We start from the raw sequence: 19184 nt of genomic DNA, 5'->3' as shown, positions 1-19184 counted from the left end.
TTCACCGCCCCAGACCACAAAAATCATACAGCGGAATTATGTGTAACAATATTCTATTAAGGATCGGATGGAAAGGAAAAAAGTGAAACATTCAGCTGCAGGACAGGTGTGAGGGGTCAAGCTGTCCCGGAACCTGAATCACATCTTCAGTTCGTTTACAGCACTATCAAAATCCGTCTGAGCCAAGTGTTCAGTGCTTAGGAGTCTAAGCACTACCAATTTAAAACACGTGGTGACTATCTGATTTCACGTATGTTTTTACCCGAAGCTATATTAACGTCATTAAAACGGAAAACATGTCAGTCAGTTCAGATCTGAGACGAAAGGCTGTGTGGGAGGAGCCGCCTTTGCTCCTCTACTCTTGGGCTCTTCCAGCTGGAAGGGCAGCTGTGAAGCCTACGATACAGAACTCACGTGCATATCTCAGCGCAACACCAAGCACTCAGCTCACTTCATAGGTTACCTTTTGAAATGCTTTTGCGTTACTCTCTACCCTTCCCCTCTCATCCTTCTCCCATTTCTAAGTGATTTTCACAAAATGGAAGTCACAGGCCTCACTGATTTCATTTCCAATATAAAAAACCCATTGTTAGGAACTTGACTAATCACCCCCAAAATATCCAGTTTTTAATGGTGAAAGAAACCTTCTAAGAGTAGAAAAGATTTCCCCTGAAAGCACTAGAGAATTGGCAGTATTAAGTCAACTTTGTTCTGGAAAAGTGCACTTCAATTGAAGTACATGGTGGGGTATTAAAATGAGGACAAGTTCTGAAAGGTTTCAATAAACTCAAATTTAAAATGTCTTTGTTCAAAAATAAACGAAGGGTGTATATGTATAACTGATTCACTTTGTTATAAAGCAGAAACTAACACACCATTGTGAAGCAATTATACTCCAATAAAGATGTAAAAAAAATAAAATAAAATAAAATAAACGAAGGTAGGTGCCTTCCCTGGCGGTCCAGTGGTTAGGACTTAGGGCTTTCACTGCCACGGGCCCACATTCAATCCCTGGTCGGGGAACTAAGGTCCCGCGTGCTGCGCGGTGAGGCCAAAGATAATAAATAAGTAAAGGAACAAAGTTATAAACGTAGCTCTCAAACCTACCGATCCACTAAGGCTAGGATATCAGTCTAAAAACTGTACATGCCTCACCTTCTAAAAAGAGTAAAACAGCTTCAGTGCTTTACCTTTCCTGTCTCTGGTGAAAGACGTTACACGTGAGGAGGGATACTCCAAACATATCTCAAAAAAGCTACCTCCCCCTTTAAAAAACTCATTTTAAAAACCAGTTTTCTCCAATCAAAACATTGACCATACCTTCAAAAAAATCAAAATCTTGTAAGTCATCAGGTAGCCGCGGCAGGACGTCTGAAAAGTCCTCCTGGTTCAATTCCAAGTCATGTGGAATGTCAGTGATCTCATTGGCAATGTCATCCGGCAGCTCATCAGCACTCAGCTCTGGCGTGGACGGGCTCCTGGGGAAGACGACACGATTGGCCCCGCCCCCCCCACTTGACCTCCACATCAGTGTCCCCAAGACAAGTCTGTCGATGCAAAAACGGAAAATCCTAACTCAAAATGTCTCCCTTCCTACTCTAAGAGAAGAAATTCGGAAACCAAAACGACAGAACTCGCCATATGCAGTTACACACTTCTGCAACGCTTACCCATGTATTAAGAGAAGACAACCATTTGGAGATACTATTTTTACTGCAAATTAGAATGAATGACAATTTGGTGCACTAGTAAAATGAATTACAATTTGGTATATCAAGTGTGTCTTAGTACTTTATAGTAGAATTTAAAATCTGGTCAAAATAATAATTAAAAAAAAAAAAAAAGAAACAGGGCTTCCCTGGTGGCGCGCTGGTTAAGAACCCGCCTGTGCCAATGCAGGGAACACGCGTTCGAGCCCTGGTCCGGGAAGATGCCACATGCCACGAGGCAACTAAGCCTGGGCGCCACAGCTACTGAGCCTGCGCTCTAGAGCCCGTGCTTCGCGACAAGAGAAGCCACCGCAATGAGAAGCTCACGCACCGCGACAAAGAGTAGCCCCCGCTCGCCGCAACTAGAGAAAGCCCGCGTGAAGCAACGAAGACCCAACGCAGTCAAAATAAATAAATGATGAATGAATGGATGAATGAATGAATGAATAAATAAATAAATTTAAAAAAATGAAACAGATAAAACTGGGATGTTTAGCTGAAACAGAAGCCTCATTCATCTGGTCAAAATGCTTATTACCCCTGACAAAATTAATAATGCATCAGATTTCTGATGGAATATTTCTGTTGGAACATATATGGAATTTCTGTTGAAACAGAAAAATCTGAGAGTAGTCAATTAAATTCCCAATATCAGCATTTGCTCTCTTGGTTATCAAAAGCTTTACTTCAGATCTAACCCCATCAGATATTTTGTAAAAAAGCATATTGAAAACTACAAGGTCTAGGCTTATATACCAAATGGTTCCTTTAGCCTATTTCCAACACTAGAAAAGTAAACAAAGCCAGATGTTCTGAGAACAATCAGAACACGTAAAGCAGACGTAAACTCTGGCGCCACCACTGACCGGATGTGAGAGGCCTCCACTGGCAGTGAGACGCTGGTGGGCATGCTGAGGTTCCCCTGAGGAACTGCAGGGGGAATGGGCTTTTGGGGTCGACGAGGTCCACGCCTTCTCTTCTTCTTGTGTTTTTTGGTAAGTGCAGGAGGCTTGGTTTTTTTCCTGGGTTTCCTCTGCTGCTGGTGCTGAACTTTACGGGAGCTATCTCCTCTCAAGAAATTATCCTTTGGAATGAATAAATGGGTATTTTTAAACTGAGATTATTTGGGAAAAACCAAACAGCTATCTGAAAAAAATACTTATATCTCTTAAAATTCTATATAGTGCCTAAAACTATGTATAACGATAATTAAATGAATAAGAAATTCATTTTAAAATTTAATTCAAATCAATTCAATATATACATATAGCTCATCCCACATTTACAGGCATTGTCATAGGTGCTGTAGTATAAAAAATTGAATAAAATTTGATTTGTGCTCTCAAAGAACTTAGTCTCCCATGGGAAAAACATGACTACAAGGATACATAAATACAGTAGAAAAAATTGGGCAATAATGATATAAACACCTTCTAAGGGTACACAAAAGGAAAATCCTGTATTTGTAGTTAATGAGAGATTAAAGGACAAACAGGATTTTAAGTTGTTGGGATAAGGGGGAAGATCATTCTAGGCTAAAGGAAATGGCACAAACAGACAAAAAGGACAGCAAATAATTGGGTATGACTATTGCTCGGGGTCTAATGGAGGACAAAATATAAAAGTAACCTGTAAAGAAGTCTGGAACCAGATCCTATATGACTTTGAATACTCTGTTAAGGATTTTAAACTTTATTTTATAGGCAATGGGGAATGAGTTTTGATGACAGGAGTACATGTTTTAAAAGGATTAACTATCCTGCTAGTAACGTAAAGGGATAAAGAGAAGAGGCAAGTGAGTGGAGGAAGAAGTTCCAATCAGAGGGCTATTTCAACAAGTATTACGAGACTGATAAATAGCTGAGGGCCAAGTGAGCAGGAATGGAAAAGCGACAGCCTGTTGAGAGAGAATTCTCAAGATGTGACAGATCCTTGGATGTGGTGAGGATGTGGGGAATATAAAATTCTCAAATGTGTCCAGGATTTCTAGCTGAGGTGATTGTTAGGGGATAATGCCATTAGTTGGGATACAGAACACAGCAGAATCAGGAAAAAAGTTAAGGAATTCAGTTGGCCTCAGATAGAGTTTGAGACGTGAAGACGTCCAGGGAGGCAGGAGAAAACCATATCTGGTGCACAAGAAGGAAGACAGGGATGGAGATGGAGACCTGGAAATCTTGACACAGTAAAAGTCTTTCAAATAATTTATAGGGACCAGGGAGACATGGTAAAGAGAGAAGACAATGGGCACACAGCTTTATAAAACTGTTGCAGTTAAGTGAGGAGGCAAAGGAAGAAGAACCAGGAAGGAATAGAAACCTGCACTACAACTAGCTTTCTTCAGCTAAGTACCCTTAAATCTGAAGACCCAGATGCACATTCTACTCTCTCTACAATCGGAAAGCATTTTACAATGACGGCATATTATTCCTGCCGTCAGCCAGGTGATGGTCATTACAGTTGGTGCTGCCTACATGTTCAAAGTTGGTCATAGCTCTTTGTCCTGTCACTGTTTGAATGAAGGTATATGCATTGTTGGTTTTACATGCAGAGGAAAAACTGCTGAGTATGCAGAAAGGCACAAAAAGTGGCAGTGTGTAAAACTGTTACTGGTGAAGCAAATATTCATTATTGAAGAACTGACCACAATACCCCCCACCCACCTTTTTATTGCAAAGCCACAACCAAAGGAAAAAGGAAAATAATCCACAAAGTGGACAAAGCTGTGTTATAGTAGATGTATGTAGAAAATACTGCCTTTCACACACCAAGAATTAGCTGAAACCAGGAGTGCTAGAGAAGATAAAAGTATCTACGTCTATCTATCTAAGACTAAAAAAGCTATTTTGGTAAGTATAAAATAAAAATTTTAAGTGATAAGAAATGCACTGTGCAACATTTTTTCCTTCTTGGTGGTATATAAAACAAACGTGGTTTTTACAATTGATGTCACCTTTGAGTTGATGAACTCAGTAATAACTCTTATAATCAAATACATAAAAAGACCTGAAGACTAATAATTATCACTAACATCAAACAAATTCAAAGCAAGAATAAAATTAAGCATAAATTCAGGAAATCTAAAAGATGTTTAATCCCAGACAAATACTTGAATCCAAACACAATTACAGACTCAAAATTCACAAATTTAGAAAACAACAAAAAAGAGGCTGCTTCCCAGCCTCTGTAATTCCTTTTGGTTCAACACGTGACGTCTACTTTTTTTATGCCCACTATGTAACTGAATAAATAGTGAATAAGCAGCTACCAGTACCCACCAGGTGCTGGCATCCATTCCAGGATTTCCCTCTAGGACCAGTGTGAATCTTGAGCAGGAGGGAGGAAGAGAGCTCTAGCCAAGAATATACTAATCCTACTGGCTCTGCTTCTGGGCTTCTGTCTTACTCTCACGCTTATGCTGTGTAGCCACACAACGTGTTTGGTAAGGTGCCAGCTCCTCCACACAGAAGTGCCCATGACTGAGACCCTGCCTGGCCCTTGGTGTTCCCTTACTTGGCTCCTCCAAAGAACACCTGTGTCCTAGAGGCTTTCCTAAAGCCAACTGTTCATGTACCTACACTACTTACAAACACTGTTCACTCCCAGCATTCTCACTGTCCCATTCTACTTCTACGCAGGACAACCCATTTAGTAACTTACCATCTGTTGTATGGTCTCATACCTGCTGAATACCATGTTCTGTCTGCCAGCCTGGACCTCGCGCAGCTCTAGCCTCTTCTACCAATGGCTGTCCTATCAAGTGGCTGAGTCTAGTTCAGAATCTCACCCCTATCCCCCACAAGCCATGTGCCTAACCGATAATTTATTCAACCATTACTTACGGAGCATCTTTGTTCCAAGCACTGGGGATATAGTAGCATTGAACAAAAAAATGTTCCTGCCTTTGTGAAGTTTACATTCTAGTAGGGGGATTCAGACAATAAACAAACTAATGAATACATAACGTTAGGCAAATATAAATGTTAGGAAGAAAAATAAGGTAGAGTACAAGGATAAAAAGTAGCAGGGTAGAGGGGAGGCAGAAATGAACTGACACTTGATCAGAAACCTGAATGAAATGAAGGAGTGAGAAATGGAGAATCTGGGGAAAGAACACTCCAGGAAAAGAGAAAAACAAGCAGAAAGTCCCTGAGGTGGGAGCATACTTAGAGTGTTTAAGAAAGAGCAAGAAGGCCAATGTTGCTGGAGCTGTGGAAGTGAGGAGAGGGTATAAGACGAAGCTGGAGCGGTTGCCAGGGCCAGATCAGGAAGTGCCTCATAGGCATGGTAAGAATTTCAGATTGGATTCTAGATGCGATGGGAAGCCACTGGAAAGTTTTGATCAGGGAACTAAAATGATCAGATGTATATTCTAAAAGGCCTGCTCTAAAGGCTATATACTGAATGATTCCATTTAGAAGACATTCTGGAAAATGTAAAATTATACGGACAGAAACAGATCAGTGGGGATAGAAAAGGGCTGACTACAAAGGGCAACACTAGAGACTTTTGGGGGGTGATGGAATGATTCTGTATCTTGATTATGTATCTGTATGCATGTCAAAATTCATAGTACTGTACACTAAAAAGAGTGAACTTTACTATATGTAAATTCAAAGACAGTGGGACCCACATGCATAGTCTACCCTGGCTGATCTGTGAGCAACACATCCGGGCACAGGAGGCGTGGCAGGAAGAAGGGAGACTAATTAGGAGGCTATTACAATAATGCAGGCAAAGATGATGGTAGCCAAGGCTAAAATGGTAGCAGCGAAGTTGGTAAAATGTGTGTGAATTCAAGATACTAGTCTGAAAGTAGAGCCATGAGATTTGCACAGTTTTTATCACCCAGTGTTAGTCTCTCACTGGGGGACGGATGGAATACAAGTGTTTGCTGTACTCTTATGTAATTTTAAACTTAAAAATAGCTCAAACTAGGGCTTCCCTGGTGGCACAGTGGTTGGGAGTCCGCCTGCCGATGCAGGGGACACAGGTTCGTGTCCCGGACCGGGAAGATCCCACATGCAGCGGAGTGGCTAGGCCCGTGAGCCATGGCCGCTGAGCCTGCGCATCCGGAGCCTGTGCTCCGCAACGGGAGAGGCCACAACAGTGAGAGGCCCGCGTACCGCAAAAAAAAACCAACAACAATAACAAAAAAAAAATATGGAAGTCATTCTTTAACCGTGATAACACCTCGATAAGCTAACAAAAATGTCTATGTTTTAAATGTTTTAAAATTAAAATGGGAAAGTAATTATTCAATATTTGTATACATAGTTCAGTATACAACTTTTCAAAATATATGGTCCATAAAGGAAATCTAGAAAACGAAACAGGTTCTTAGAGAAGAAGCCGGTAAACTTCATACATGGCTACTGAGGTCCAGAAAGGATGACTCATTAGTCCATGTTATACATATAGCTAGTGGCAAAGCCAGGACCACAGTGTTACACTACTAAGTCCTGTGCAATGGCCACTTGGTTACCCTGATGCATCCCTGCAAACTAAAATATGCTCATAGCAGGTAAGAGTTGTCTTATTCAATTTTTTAATACATAGGTACCTAGCACAATACCTTGCAAATAGCAGAACAACTCAGTAAGTGTCTGATGGGTGAAATGCATTTATTTTAAGTGATTATATAATTCAGGTAGTTCACTAATTCAGACTTTTCTCTCCAAATTATTCTGAATTAATTAGGGCTTACGCTACCAGCATTAACTAAAGCAATAATTAAGTCCAATGGAATTATAATAAGGGTTGGCTTTTGGCTGAAATTTCATCAAATATCCAAGACATTTGCAGAATTATATATAAGAAAAGCAAAATCCTAGAGAAATGGAGCAAAGAAAGATCTTGGGAAATCTGCCTATGTATAAAAAAATGTATCTTGAGAAGTATAGACTAGCTATAGATAATAAACAAAATGACCACATCTAACTAACTACTAAATACTTTCTAGAACAGTGTTTTCTTTCAGTGAGGGTATAAAATTAATTCAATCAGTTTTGACCAGCATTTCTTTTTCTTTTTTTTAGTGAAATAGAAGAGACTACAAAATATGAGGTACTAAAAGAGTATTGTTTCACAAAACTCGTTTCAGTGATTTACATACACATATAGTTTGTACTAAGTCATAAAATATTTCCTACTCTGGACAGCTATCAAAACTTTGAAAGCCTCAAGCTATTATATATAGGATGGATAAACAAGTTCCTACTGTACAGCACAGGGAACTGCATTCAATATCCTGTGAAAACCATAATGAAAAAGAATATGAAAAAGAGTATATACATATATGTATAACTGAGTCACTTTGCTCTACAGAAGAAATTAACACAACATAGTAAATCAACTATACTTCAATACAATTTAAAAAATATATATATGAACTTTGAAATCCTCTGTTGCAGAAAATAAAATTTGAACTTACCATTTTTTTGGCATGTTCTTCACACAGAGGTGTCTGGTGTGTAATGTCAAAAACGGGCACAGAGCACTGCTGTCCATCTGCAAACTTGGCCGTGCAACTTGAGAAGAGTTGCTGAGAGCGGTTCAAGAGGATATCTGGGTTTTTTTTAAGTTAGGAATAAAATACACTCAAACCATTCAATTTTTCTACATAAAATTTGTTTCTTCCCTAACTTGTGCTTAGTAAGTATAAATTTTATTATCTATAAAAGCTAAAGAACCAACCCAACTACTAATAATAGAAAAATGATAATAGTTATCATCTTTATTTCTCAGACTATACTTCTGAAGGAGTCTATTTTGCTAATGAGCTTCTAACATGAGTCTCCCATTGTGATTTATGGCCATTGTGATTTCTGTTATTTAGACAAGCAGGGTCATTTCCTTCCTAACACACTGACTCCTAAAAGTTCCACTATGATGATTAAAAACAAACAAACAAAAAACTTTCTTTTAAGGAAAATTTCTGCCTAAGATACTCATCAAGAATAAATATTTAAAGATATAATTACAAAAAACTTGACTACCCAAATTTGAATTTTTCATTTCACACTTCCAACACCAAACTCAAACTTATAACTTATGAAAAATTACTTTTAAATCAAAATTGTACTGTTAAAATTGGAACATCAGCTTTTTATCATCATCATTTTTAAGCATCTATACTTTTAGCCAGCCACTAACTACATTTCCATAGATTTACTTTTTATCTATTAAGGAAATACCTTTCATTTTTCCTTTATGCTTTTACGGTTAAGGTTATTTATAAAGCCTTTACTGCATAGAAACTACTGCTGAAAAAGCTGTGAAAATACAACACCAAGAACAGAAAGGAAAGCAAAAATCAGATAGATAGCAAAGAAGAGTAATTGCAACTATATAAATTTTTAAAATGCCACTCAACTTCAAATGTTTAATAAAAGTGAAAGTAATAAGATTTCATAACCAGTCTGAAGCTCCTTAACATAGGTTTTCCTCAAGCATATCCTGTCTTAAGATATATTCTTTCCTAGTCAGTGATGTTTGTTATCTTTCATCTCAAATCAGCACCATATTCTATAAAAATAGCAAATTAATCCCATACCAAAAAGTGTACTGTAAAACTGCATAACTTTCTTGGAAGACTAAAAACAGTTTTTGAATAATGGGATTTGACTTTCCCATCAATGAGTGTCATGGTTGCCTCATACAAACTACCTAGAACCACTGGAAGGACCAGAATCCTATTAACAAAATTTATTTAAGTGACAGCCACTGGAAAAACCTACTACTTGCTGTCAGCTTTGCTCATTTGATATGATTCTTGAATACAGAGTCACAATGATATAAGCAGAAAAAAACTATTAATAGGACACCAAGAAAATCAGAAGTAATATAAAAATTATTTTAAATTATTACAGTTATGATTTCAAAAGCCATTCATCACTTGGCCTGAGAATGAAATATATCATCCCAATGAATTAGTACTTTTCAATGCACACTTGATTTAGTTAAGAGGATACGTTGGAAACAATGTCTGGTGAATGGAAGGGCTTTGTTGGTGCACTGTTCACCCTTCACGGTCCCACTGCATGCTGCTGGCTCCACCTCCTTCAACTTGGTCCGGCTTATGCTAAGGAACAAAAGCCACAAAACTGATTTTTAAAAATGGTTTAAAAATCCAGGGCAATTATTTAAATAATGTTACTACTCTGTAACACCCACATTTTTAACTACCTACATTCATTATTTAAATGCAAATATGGGGGCTCCCCTGGTGGCGCAGTGGTTAAGAATCCGCCTGCCAATGCAGGGGACACGGGTTCGAGCCCTGGACTGGGAAGATCCCACGTGCCGCAGAGCAACTAAGCCCGTGCACCACAACTACTGAGCCTGTGAGCCACACTACTGAGCCCCTGTGCCACAACTACTGAAGCCCGTGCGCCTAGAGCCCGTGCTCCACAACAAGAGAAGCCACCGCAGTGAGAAGCCCGCGCACCGCAACAAAGAGTAGCCCCCACTTGACGCAACTAGAGAAAGCCCACATGCAGCAACGAAGACCCAACACAGCCATAAATAAATAAATAAATTTATTTTTTTAAAATGCAAATATGAATTACAATGACCAGTTCCAATACTTTTCCAACCTACTGACAAAACAAATATTACATTATAATTGGTCTCAGCTATGTCTATCTGTTTTTGTTTTTTTGCTTTTTTAAGTGATATTTTGGTTCCTTTTACTTTACAAAGAGGCAGTAGAGAATAGTGATGAAGACCATAGACTAGATCAGAAAGACCTGGTTCTGAATCTCCGCTCTACCTCTTATTAGCTCTGTGACCTTGGGCAAGTTACTTAGCCTTGCTTAAGCCTCAATTTCCTCACCTGTCAAGTGGAGATAAGAGTACTTCTAGTCGACAGGCAAGCACCAAAAGACATAACACACCTAAAACACTTACCACATATAGTATATAGTATGGTAAATAGATAATAAAGAGTCAATGGTTGTTAGCCACCACTATCATCATCATCATCATTTTTTCAGTTTATTTTTTTTAACATCTTTATTGGAGTATAATTGCTTTATAATGGTGTGTTAGTTTCTGCTGTATAACAAAGTGAATCAGCTATATGTATATATATCTCCATATCCCCTCCCTCTTTCGTCTCCCTCCCACCCTCCCATTCCCACCCCTCTAGGTGGTCACAAAGCACTGAGCTGATCTCCCTGTGCTATGCACCTGCTTTCCACTAGCTACCTATTTTACATTTGGTAGTGTATATATGTCAACGCTACTCTCTCACTTCATCCCAGTTTACCCTTCCCCCTCCCCGTGTCCTCAAGTCCATTCTTTACGTCTGCGTCTTTATTCCTGTCCTGCCTCGTCAAGCTGCTAAACAATACAGCTGCAGAAAACTTAACCTAATGCATGAGGAATGGGATACAGAACAGAAAGCTACGCAGTGAAGAATCTCCTTTCCACCCTCGTCTTGATTTGCTAGTTCCCACTCGCTCTATAATAAGTATTCTTTTTTTAAAGGAACTCCTTTATTTATTTACTTATTTATTTTTGGCTGTGTTGGGTCTTCGTTTCTGTGTGAGGGCTTTCTCTAGTTGCGGCGAGCGGGGGCCACTCTTCATCGCGGTGCGCGCGCCTCTCACTATCACGGCCACTCTTGTTGTGGAGCACAGGCTCCAGACGCGCAGGCTCAGTAATTGTGGCTCACGGGCCTAGTTGCTCCGCGGCATGTGGGATCCTCCCAGACCAGGGCTCGAACCCGTGTCCCCTGCATTGGCAGCAGATTCTCAACCACTATGCCACCAGGGAAGCCCAGTATTCATTTTATTAGTTTGTGATCCTTCCATAGTTTTATACAAACATAAAAAAAATTTAAAAATAAACAATATTTAAATTCTTGAAAGTATCAATATAAAAACTATGCTATCTATGTAATTCTATAAAGCGTCACAAACTATTAGGCCTTTACACATGCCTGAGCATGGAAAAGAATCTACTTAATGCACTGAGTCACAAGTCAGGCATCAAAAATAAAGAAATATTTTGAATTGTTTGTTTCTAATATCTTTCTAAGGATTTAAGTGGAATGATTTACACTAATTAGAGAAGGTCATATAGAATAAGTTACATATGAACTTATTACATAAAATCTAAATAAAAGAATATTTTCATTATAATTGTAACTTTCATATAAACAGTAAATGCAAATAGATGCTTCCAGGTGCTGCCATAGAAGTTGCTTCAATTAAGAATTCTGCAAGGGCTTCCCTGGTGGCGCAGTGGTTGAGAGTCCGCCTGCCCATGAAGAGGACGCGGGTTCGTGCCCCGGTCCAGGAAGATCCCACATGCCGCGGAGCGGCTGGGCCCGTGAGCCATGGCCGCTGAGCCTGCACGTCCGGAGCCTGTGCTCCGCAACGGGAGAGGCCACAGCAGTGAGAGGCCCGTGTACCGCAAAAAAAAAAAAAGAGTTCTGCAAGATTTGTCAGATCACAAGAGTGAGGAACTAGGTCATTAAGCCCTGTAAAAAGAATACACACTTTCAAAAAAAACGAAGCTTTACTAATTTGGCAGTTAAGCCTAATTTCTCTTGGTCTAGATTTAAATAGAAGGTACCTCGCTATTTTGAATGGATAATTTTCATTGAACAGTTTAATAATTTGCTCAGCCAGCTACCAGGCCTAGTGTTACAACACGACCCTCACTTTCTTTACCCTAAACGTCAAAGTAAACCATTAGTTTCATTTTTTTAAAATCACCATTATGTTCCAACTCACCAATCTTTCTCTGAAAATACACCCAAAGTCAGAATTTCAATATCCCCATGGATAATTAAGGTAAAAATGCCTGCTGTGATGTTAGATATATTTTATTATCCAAATAATCCCAACAAAACAAAGGTTTTGATGTTGTTAATACGAAAATATCTACGACGGCCTTCCCATTTGTATGCTCTACTGGATACCCCATTAAAAAGGAAGTTTTCACACAACCAACACTATCTCTCTGCAGGATTGTGGGTTACAAGACACTGAGATTTGGGTTTACATATTTTAAGCTATTTCAATGACTTGTTCCACATATTCACCAATAAATATGACAAAGTTATTATATAAAGAACCTTTTAATGTTGTTCAGTTTATATCTAAACTATATTTAAAGAATACCTATTAGAAGGTAGTCACTATAGTTTTAATTTCTAAAATATTTAGTGACTTCCCTGGTGGCACAGTGGTTAAGAATCTGCCTGCCAATGCAGGGGACTTGGGTCCGATCCCTGGTCTGGGAAGATCCCACATGCTGCAGAACAACTAAGCCCGTGCGCCACAACTACTGTGCCTGTGCTCTAGAGCCCACAGCCACAACTACTGAGCCGGCGTGCTGCAACTACTGAAGCCTGCATGCCTAGAGCCCGTGCTCCGCAACAAGAGAAGCCACAGCAATAAGAAGCCCACACACCACAACGAAGAGTAGCCCCCGCTCCCTGCAACTAGAGAAAGCCCGCGCACAGCAACAGAGCCAAAAATCAATAAATTTATAAGTAAATAAATAAATGAAATATTTAACAGCGGGACTTCCTTGGCAGTCCAGTGGTTAAAGACTCCGTGCTTCCACTGCAGAGGGCGTGGGTTCGATACCAGGGAACTAAGATCCTGCATGCCGTGCAGCACAGCCAAAAAATTTTTAAAGAAATAAAATTTTAAAAATTTAAAAATAAAATAAAATATTTAACAGCAATCTTTTAAATGTCTTTTGTGGAACTAGGTCTTTGAGAACAAAAAATATTAAACACAGAGGACATTATTCAACTGACAGCTGATTTCTGCAAACCTAAAATATATGTAATGTAAAGCAGTTAGTTACTAATCACCAAGGAATGATTATGGCACACTGTCATATGATTATCAGTGATGCACTGAGCAATAAACTTTTTACTAATCATGGGAGACATAACCAAATGACATCACATAAATCTGAGAACTATAATCAAGTTCATCTTGGTGTTTGTTTTGTAATACTTAGTTATCATGAAATTTTCTTAAAAACATCACTAAGGGTGGTTTGGGAGATGTTCTGAAAAGGAAGCAGTCGATTCTGCCAGTTAAAAATCATAGGCAAATACAGTTTCCACACAAACAGCAAATTGTCCCAAGCTCACAGTATAGTCTCTTTCATCTCTGACAGGGTCATTATAATATACGAGACCCGATACATACAATGGTCTACATCTAGATTGTTTTATGTTGGACAAAACTCAAATTTCTACTGAAATTATACTCTTGAAAGCATTATATAATATAAATGTTAGATACCATTATTTTAAAACCTATGTCAAACTGAGGGAGTTCTTTCAATAAACAGAGAATAGACCTTCACTTGTTCAATTCTATTCATTCATTCATCAACACTGGAGATTAAAAACAAAATATACATTGTTCCTGCCCTCATAGAAACCACTGTCTAGCATGACAGACAGACATTAATGTAAGTATAAATTCTACAGTGAAGCAGAGTACAGAGCACAACAGCATATATATCAGGGGGACCCAACACAGTCAGTGGAATCTGGGAATGCTTCTCTGAGAAAGGCAAGTCTCTGAGTAAGAAGTAAGCTAAGATGTTCTAAGATGATCTAAGATGTTCTATGATGTACGCTAAGATGTTCTATGACAGACACTACCTCCACTACGGGGGACTGGGAGCTCTTAAGAGTGAGGGGAGCTTTTTTCGTCTCGGCCGCCGACATGCCATCCCGACTAAGGAAGACCCGGAAACTTAGGGGCCACGTGAGCCGCGGCCATGGCCGCATCGGCAAACACCGGAAGTACCCGGGAGGCCGCGGTAATGCTGGTGGCACGCATCACCACAGGATCAACCTCGACAAACATCACCCAGGATACTTTGGGAAAGTTGGTATGAGGCATTACCACTTAAAGGGGAACCAGAGCTTCTGCCCAACTGTCAACCTTGATAAATTGTGGACCTTGGTCAGTGAGCAGACACGGGTAAATGCCGCCAAGAGCAGGAATGGAGCTGCTCCTGTCATTGACGTGGTGCGATCGGGTTACTACAAAGTTCTGGGGAAGGGAAAGCTCCCAAAGCAGCCCGTCATCGTGAAGGCCAAATTCTGCAGCAGAAGAGCTGAGGAGAAGATTAAGGGTGTCGGTGGGGCTTGTGTCCTGGTAGCTTGAAGCCACATGGCGGGAGATTCATTAAATGATAACAAGTGCTTTTCCAAAAACAAAAGTGAGGGGAAATACTGCAGGCTGCAACCACTGTGGAGGCATATTAGATATACATACACAGTTTCAAACAACTTAAATATGCCAAGAAGCAGAAAAATCTTAAGGGCATAGTATTTTTTGAGATACCCAACGGAAAAATAGGTTATTTTTTTAGAGCAAATATAATGAAAACCAAATTACACAAAATGAAATTTCAAAAATTATATAGCTGTGTAAGGAATATGATCAATAGCTACAAAGCAAAGGTTAATTTTTAGTTTTCTGCTTTTTTCCTCAAATGACTCATGCCATGATCACTACAGAGAAATTAAAATACACAGACTACAAATTTTTTTTAACTTTATCAATAATCCCACCATCTAGAGATAAACACTGGCAATATTTAGGTATATAAACGCCAAAATGTTTTATCTATATAACGTTTATTTGCGCATGTGCGCACGTGCGCACACACAGAAAAAGACTAGAAGGAGACAGGATCAAAATGTTCACAGTGCTTGGTCTGTTTTGTGAATGTTGACATTATGGTGATTTTCTGCCTTTTTCTATATTTTTCAAATTTTCACAATAAGCAAGTACCTTCATTATAAACAGAAGGGATTCCCCCCCAAAGAAATCCAATGTAATAAAACATTTTGAATACATGATATATGGGATTATGTAGATATTAACAGAAAATACAATGGAAAGAAAATTTTAAAATAATATAAGTAAAAAACATACAATACCACTTTTGTGGCTTAAAAAAAACTAAATATTACTTTTAAATAACACAAAATTTCTAAGCATTGTATTTTTTTAAAGACAGGTAACATTCTTGAATCCTCTACTGAATAAATTCTAATCAAACTCCAGCAAAATTACAGTAATACTTTAATTTTACTGTCACCTCATGGCAGGATTATTCTGCCATCATAGAACTTTGAGCAACAAAACCAAAATACAATGCTTAAATATTTCAAGATAATATGCCCACCACTCATTGTGTCTCAACTATCCTCTCAAAAATTAGAGAAAACAGACTGAGGTGAGTTCTTAGAAAGAGGTGGTAGTGTGAGGCTCTGACCTGGTCCGACTGCATGCAGCTCTCTGTAGCTCCTGGATCAACTGGCCAGTACATTCTGGCTCTCTACTGGCCGCCTGCAGCAAAGCTTTCCTAAACGTGTGCCGGCATTTCTTTTGACGAGATTCTGCCCGCTCCAGGCGGCAGAGGTGCTTATATTTCTGCTGAAAGTAAGTGCAAAGTTGGGTCACCCTGGAGCTCCTACTCTCTGTATCATCATCATCCGACCTAGAGAGTGCAGGGAGAGAAGCAGAAAACCTGATTACACGTTAGGCTCATTTTAAAAAGGGGAAAAGCAGATGAAGAAGGGGGGCTGGATGCACAGGCCTGAAACTTGAGGCATGTGAGCACACATTTAACAAAATTAGAGGAAGAGAATTTCAGTAGAGCCGCTGAAAATAAGTACAGTGTTTTTACAATAAGTGAGCAGTAGAGACAATCCAATGCTCTAAGAAGCTTAACCTTCTTAGCGTGTCATGATTAGACACTCAATGCATCAGTGTCTTCCAAGTTTTAAGTGACTAGGGATTTGGGGGAAGAAAATAATTTCTTTACCTCTACTTACTAAAAAGTCTGAGTAAATGACACGACGGTTATGAGGAAACAGCATAATTTCATAAACGATAGGTCATACCAGAAATAGAGCAGTGAATTCCAATGGACCATGAATACTATCTAAGAGCTGCTCTTTCAGATGTACTGGTTTTTAACTACCCTTTTTTTGCTAAGCACTTAAAAGAATTTTGATTCTAGGGATCACAATCATTCTACAGTATTTTTTTAAACTACAGGAGATATCCTAAACAACATTTCATGTAACAGGGAATTACATAGAGGCTTTTCTATCATTAACGCTAATGTTGATTGATTGGTGGCCCCTGCTGGAGCACTCCACTGAAAAGGATGCTGAGGGCACATTCAAGCTCAACAAGAAAGAGAGCTGTGGTTAGTTAGCAATGTCTACCACCAGGGAGGTTAAAAAGGTCACCTTTCTATAGAATAAATGTGACCTCATTTTTTTTTTACTGTTAGGAATAATGCACACAAGACTTGAAAACTGACCTGTGTTATTTTACCTTCCTTCTCTTATAACATAAACAAACAGCACACATATGACACTACAGATGACATATTTATTATCTTACTAATATTCTGTAAATCCTTTCCTGGTTTCTCTTCTTGAGTGGTAGTACCTGTTTTTTCTTCAGAATAGCCCATAACAGGCTACTCTGTAAACTTCTGTTTGGTATATGTCTTAAGAGTCATGTTCTCTTCAGTATAGTTTCTACTACAGATATACCAATTGAAGGATCTCACTTCAACCTTTTCACCTATTAGACATTCAACATTTACTCTATGTCTATCATGCTTTGTGAAAAAGCTAGGAGCTTTTTAAAATTGCAGTTTCCCAAGACCTACCCTACATCTACTGAACCAGAATTTCCATGGGATGGGATGCAGCAATCTCTATTTTAATTGTTCCCTGAAGTCCCACAGCAGGTCTCCATTCGGGAATTGTAGTAGAGCCAGTACATGCTGTTAGTATCTTTAATGTGAGGTAGAGAACAATAAACATAGGAGAGGTACAGATAAAATGCTTTTAAAGTTCCCTAGAAAGACTGCTGGATGAAAGGCTTTTTGTAGAGGAGATGACAACAGAACTGAACCTTGAAAAAAGGGTAGAATTTGAAGATGAGCACAGAAAGGTACCTCACAAGGATAAAGCAATATAAGCCAAGATACAGAGATGGACAGGATGGGAAACAGCAAGGACTGAGTAGCTTGGTTTGGCTAAGGCGTGGGGAATGCAGGGGAGTGCTGGTGGGTTAGGTAGCCTTTCTAAAGCTAAAGGCCAGATTAAAGAGTTCAACCTTTATTCCATAGGCAATGAAGAACCTTGTAGATTATTAAGAAAATAGCTAACAATAACAGAGCTATGCATGAGAAAGATTACACTGTCAGCAGATATGAATGGAAGAAGAGACAGAAGAAGAGAACAGTGAGGAAATTATGATAAAACTCCAGGTAAGAAATAACAAGAACACTACACCAGGGGGGCAGCAGCAGGACTAGAGAATATCAGAGGTAATCTGCATGTATGAGAGACTCTGGGGACTTCCCTGGTGGTCCGGTGGTTAAGAATCTGCCTTCCAATGCAGGGGATGCGGGTTCGATCCCTGGTCGGGGAACTAAGATCTCAGATGCTGTGGGGCAACTAAGCCCGTGCGCCCCAACTACTGAGCCAGCGTGTTCTGGACCCCGCATGTTCTGGACCCTGCACGGTGCAACTAGAGAAGCCCACGCGCTACAACAAAAGATTCCATTTGCTGCAACAAAGATCCCATGTGCCACAATGAAGACCCGAAGCAACCAAATAATTAAAAAAAGAAAAAAGAGAGAGACAGACTTTGTCAACTGGGCAAAGAAGATGGAAGGGACAATAATCTCCCAGCTGTTTCCATTGGCAAAGAGCAGGAAACAGGAGCAAGAGCAGATCTGGGGTAGGAAATAAATTCCATTTTAGACCTAGGTAATTTAAAGTACAGACGAGGGGCTTCCCTGGTGGCGCAGAGGTTAAGAATCCGCCTGCCAATGCAGGGGACACGTGTTCGAGCCCTGGTCCGGGAAGATCCCACATGCCGCAGAGCAGCTAAGCCCGTGCACCACAACTACTGAGCCTGCACTCTAGAGCCTGCAAGCCACAACTACTAAGCCCGCGTGCCACAACTACTTAGCTCACACGCCTAGAGACCGTGCTCCGCAACAAGAGAAGCCACCGCAATGAGAAACCCGCGCACTGCAACGAAGAGTAGCCCCCACTTGCTGCAACTAGAGAAAGCCCCAGCAGAGCAACGAAGACTCAACGCAGCCATAAATAAATAAGTAAATTTATGTTTTAAAAAAAGTACAGATGAGGCAACATAGGGAGTGGTGGAGAAACAGTTGGAAATTATAAACTTGGGCACGTTTAGAGAAGAGATACAGATTTCAGAGTCAACGGCTAACAACTGGGAGGGACTAAAAGTAAAAGGCCACAGAGATAATAGAAAGAACACAACACATAAGGGCCATTATCACAGAAGAACTTGGTGACTGGGTATGAAGGATAAGAAAGGCAATAATGACTTTGAATCTGTATAACTAAGAGAATGGAAGCACCATAACAGAAAGATGAAAGAGAAGCAGTAAGTCTTAAAG

The 19184-nt window shown here is 39.6% G+C and overlaps 1 protein-coding gene and 1 pseudogene across 7 annotated transcripts in view; one reads left to right on the top strand and one right to left on the bottom strand.

Moving 5' to 3' along the window:
- INO80D (INO80 complex subunit D) overlaps positions 1-19184 on the bottom strand; it is a 61122-nt gene that overhangs the window by 1202 nt on the left and 40736 nt on the right. For all 7 annotated transcript variants that reach the window (XM_060016235.1, XM_060016236.1, XM_060016238.1 and 4 more), the window contains 5 exons: positions 15990-16214; positions 9683-9792; positions 8143-8276; positions 2576-2793; positions 1321-1478 (listed from right to left, as the gene is read on the bottom strand). In XM_060016235.1, coding sequence (XP_059872218.1) covers positions 1321-1478; positions 2576-2793; positions 8143-8276; positions 9683-9792; positions 15990-16214 — 845 coding nt within the window. The remainder of the gene's footprint in view (positions 1-1320; positions 1479-2575; positions 2794-8142; positions 8277-9682; positions 9793-15989; positions 16215-19184) is intronic.
- On the top strand, positions 13890-14902 carry LOC132428049 (large ribosomal subunit protein uL15 pseudogene; annotated as a pseudogene).

The sequence above is a fragment of the Delphinus delphis genome, chromosome 7 (genome assembly GCF_949987515.2).
Source record: "Delphinus delphis chromosome 7, mDelDel1.2, whole genome shotgun sequence".
NCBI classification, from domain to species: domain Eukaryota; kingdom Metazoa; phylum Chordata; class Mammalia; order Artiodactyla; family Delphinidae; genus Delphinus; species Delphinus delphis.
The sequence above is the reverse complement of the archived record's forward strand: the minus strand, read 5'-3'. Positions and strand labels throughout refer to the sequence as shown.